Source organism: Myotis davidii, unplaced genomic scaffold, assembly GCF_000327345.1.
Source record: "Myotis davidii unplaced genomic scaffold, ASM32734v1 scaffold964, whole genome shotgun sequence".
Classification (NCBI taxonomy): Eukaryota; Metazoa; Chordata; class Mammalia; order Chiroptera; family Vespertilionidae; genus Myotis; species Myotis davidii.
The window spans coordinates 2,694,530-2,698,270 of record NW_006298351.1 but is presented as its reverse complement, the minus strand read 5'-3'; the positions used below and the strand labels follow the sequence as shown (position 1 = coordinate 2,698,270).

General features: G+C 58.1%; 1 protein-coding gene across 1 annotated transcript in view; it reads right to left on the bottom strand.

Moving 5' to 3' along the window:
- LOC102758139 (protein maelstrom homolog) overlaps positions 1 to 2,811 on the bottom strand; it is a 20,534-nt gene extending 17,723 nt beyond the window's left edge. Inside the window, 1 exon segment of the mRNA XM_015570654.1 lies at positions 2,609 to 2,811. Within this exon segment, the coding sequence (XP_015426140.1) occupies positions 2,609 to 2,811 (203 nt within the window).
- Between the last annotated feature and the right edge of the window lie 930 nt (positions 2,812 to 3,741).

Genomic DNA, 3,741 nt, shown 5'->3' with positions numbered 1-3,741 from the left:
TCCCTTCCTCTCTCTCTCAAATCCAATCCTGGCTGGGGCCGATTTTAGCTGTGTGACCCAGGAAAACCACTTGACTTCTCTAAGTCTCCATTTCCTCCTGTCAGTGGGAATAATGGCACCTCCCTCAGAGGGCTGTGGTGAAGGTGAACCGAGACAGCGCTCATGAATGCGCTAGCGTGGGGCCTCTGCTCCCGGGAGCTGCTGCTGCAATCACACGTGGGGCCTCGTGCCTCGCTGGCACTCAGGAGATCCTGCTCTGCCCAGTCCTGTCCCCACTCCCCGAGACTCCGGGCTCTGCACTGGGACTCTGGGCTCTGCATTCGTGCTGAGCACTCACGGCTCCCTGTTCCCTCTCTAAGATTTCTGCCCTCCATGCCCTCGCTTGTGCCATTCTTAACACCTGGCCTTCCTCCCCCTGTGCCCCATTTATGCATGTCTAAATTCTGCCATTCATTCATCATTTACTCATTCCTGTATTCATAACAGTGCTTTAATGCATGTCTACTCTGTGCCCAACTCTGTACCAGGTACGCTTACGTAACTTTTCTCACGCCACCCTCCTGCCAGTCTTGCCAGGAGAGAAGGGTTACCTGCATTTTCACAGGAGGAAGCTGGGCTCGGGGAGGTTACATCTCTCGCCTGAGATGATCCAGCAGCAAGTGGCAGGACTGGGGTTGGCACGGACCTGCCAGTCTCTAGAGCCCCGCTCTTTCCTGTCTGCCCTGCGAGTGCCAAGGCCGGGGGTTGGGAAGCAGGGGAATCCTAGGAAAGCAGTCCTCCGTGCCTGGGTGAGAGAGAGGTGAGAGGGGGTGGGAAGGGGGGAAGGAGCGGGGAGCGGACCAGATTTCCACTGGGCCAGGAGGAGCTGCAGGGAGGGTGGGCAGGAGGGGCGCTCCCATGGGGGAGCCTGCCACCAACAGCAGCAGGTCTGGACCCAACTTGAAGATCAGCCTGGATAGCATAACCCCAGTCAAGTGGAGGAGTCCTTCCTCGCCCCTGCCCACTCTGCCTCCCACCCCCTCTTGCAGGCCAGAGTGAGGAAAGTCCTGTGATGAAAGAAACAGGATGGTTCTCCCGGTCCTTGACTGGGAGAGAAATGGATGGCCCAGGGCTGGCCACCACACGGAGGCTCAGAGAGTTCAGAAACCAATCCCCACCCGCAGCCTCCTCCTTCCAGGGGCCAGAGCCCGGGGGGGGGGGGGGCAGCCCAAGGTCTCAGATCTATCAATCCCATCAGAGGCCAGCTCTGGAAACACAGGCACTAAGAGCGAGGAACAGACACAGAGAGACGGAGAGAGGACCAGGGGCAGAGAGGGAGGAAGGAGAGGAAGGGACACAGAGACGGAGAGGCAGACAGAGTCAAGGATGGACAGTGCGGGGTGGGTCCCTTCTGCTAGGAAGAAGGTGTCGAGAGACTGTGCACAGAAGGACAGAATGACCAGGGAGTGGTCCTCAGGGGGCCAGAGGAGAGGGAAGCAGCCCCCAGACTGCAGCAGGAGGCTCTGGCTTCGATGCTGTGACTCTATGCCCAACTCTCCTCTCTCCAGACCTCAGTGGTTCGGATTCTGCTCTGCTAGGGAGGCAGTGATAGGCAGGGGCCTGGGCCTCGTCCATGGAGGCCCTCATCCACTTCAGGGCTCCATCGTGTCCATGGTGATGACTGGAGCTGGGTCACATCTCTTCTGACTCCTTGTCTATCGATCGCATGTCTCTCTCTGGGTCGGGATCCTACACTGTGTCATGTCACTGAGCTTTCATAAAGAACCTGCTGAGGGAAGTGGGGTTCGGGATGCACCGACCCCTATCCCAGCAGAACCTCAGATCCACAGCTTCCACCTTGGCCTTCCCCTCCCTGCACCCCAGGGGCACAGCTCTTAGCCCTGGGTGCCCTGACCACACACAGCTCTCCGCATGTGATCTTCCAGCCTCGTGCCTGGTGTTGAGTCCGGGCTTGGATTTTGAACTGTGGCAGCCACCAGGAGCGTCTGGAGGACAGACCAGTTGGGAGGCTGCAGCCCCAGAAAAGGTGACTCCGCAGAGCACATCCTCAAGGCTGACCTCAGGAGAGGGGGCTGTGGGCTCAGATAGCACAGGGCCAGGGCCAGGGAGCTCACAGAGGCGCCTTCTCAGCCAGGTGCTGAGTAAACCGAAGAGGGAGCTCAGGCAAAGAGCTCCCGACCGCAAGGGGGAACAAGCCCCCGCTGCCATAGCTGTGCATGGGACTCAGTCTCCTGGTAAAGGAGGCCTGAGACCATCCTGCTTCTCCATCCACAAAAGGAAAGAAATCAAGAAAGGGGGGTATTTTCCCAGCCTCCTCTTTCCCATCTGCCTTGGGCTGGCTTTGACTTTGGCTGGTTGTCTTCATTCACGGCCATGGCTTGAGCCCTGAGCCCTATGGGGGAAACCATGATGATGATGATGATGATGATGATGATGATGATGATGATGATGATGATGATGGTGATGGTGATGGTGATGGTAATGGCGGTGGCATTCATTGGCTTAGAGCTAACAACCAGCAGGAACGCACTGTTAAGGCCCTACCAGTTGTTAAGTGTTGAAACATGTCCATAACAGCTGTTAACCAGCGCCGGCCTGGCCCAAGCACCCTGAGCACACGGCTAAGGGCCCTGCCGCCAGGACTCCATCTCCACACTCCTTCTCCGCCCAGAGGGCTAAGGGCCCTGCCGCCAGGACTCCATCTCCACACTCCTTCTCCGCCCAGAGAGAGCCGGCCCCACTCTGAGCATCTCCGCGCCTCAGGTCGCCAGCAGCAGGTACATCAGCCCCGCACCGGGTGCCCGGGGCCATGGCGGCTGCCCCTGGAGCTGCGCCCCCTCCTCCAAGGGCCTCGCCCAAAGCTGAGCAATCAAGACTCGCTCGCTCCAGGGCTGGCGCAAGAGCCACCTCCTCCCGCTCCCTCTCCGCGGCTGCAAACGCAGCTCATTTGCATGTGGATCGCGCCTGCCACCATGGGTGCTGGGGTCAATTGAAACTCAAGAAAAGAGAAGAAATTTATGCAAAACTGTTGATTGCATTTGTATGTAATGAAATCATCCAATATTCATCTGACTATAGAATCTAATCTGAGGAGAGAACTGAAGGACATGAGTGTCACTGCACAACCGTAATGAGCCACTGTAGTGATTAAAAAAGCTCTTGAGCCTTCTGAAAATCCAGGCAGAAATAGCGTCTAATCAACTCTGAATATAGGAGGCGAGATTGGGCTGGCGCGCTGCGCACGGCCCGCCGCGGCGCTGGGGGTGCGCGGTAAACCCGGGCGGCCGCGATCTGTGGGTGCCAATCGCCCGGCCACAATCAGTCCTCCCCGCACAAAGCAATCGCCGCCTCTCGCCGCGCAGAACGAGCCCAATCACAGCTGCTGTGAAGAGCGGCTTCGGCTTTCGCACTCGCGCCATAGCCTCCCTCCCAAAGGCCTCCTCGGGCTTCCTTGCTCCCACCCTGGGAGGCAGGGAGGATGTGGGGATCTGGGACTGTCACACCTGGACACATCTGGGGCCCAGCCTGTCCAAGAGGGGGGAGGGTCCGGGGTCTCTCAGGACCCTCGCCTCCTCACAGAAGTGTCACTAACACACACACACACTAACACACACACACACTGTTCTTCCCTTGCAGCTGCTTTGTTTTCCTTCATAGCACTGAACTGCGTCTGCCATTGTATTATTTATCTGTTTAATGTCTGCGTCCTCCAAGTAGAATGTGATCCCCAGGAGGACAGGG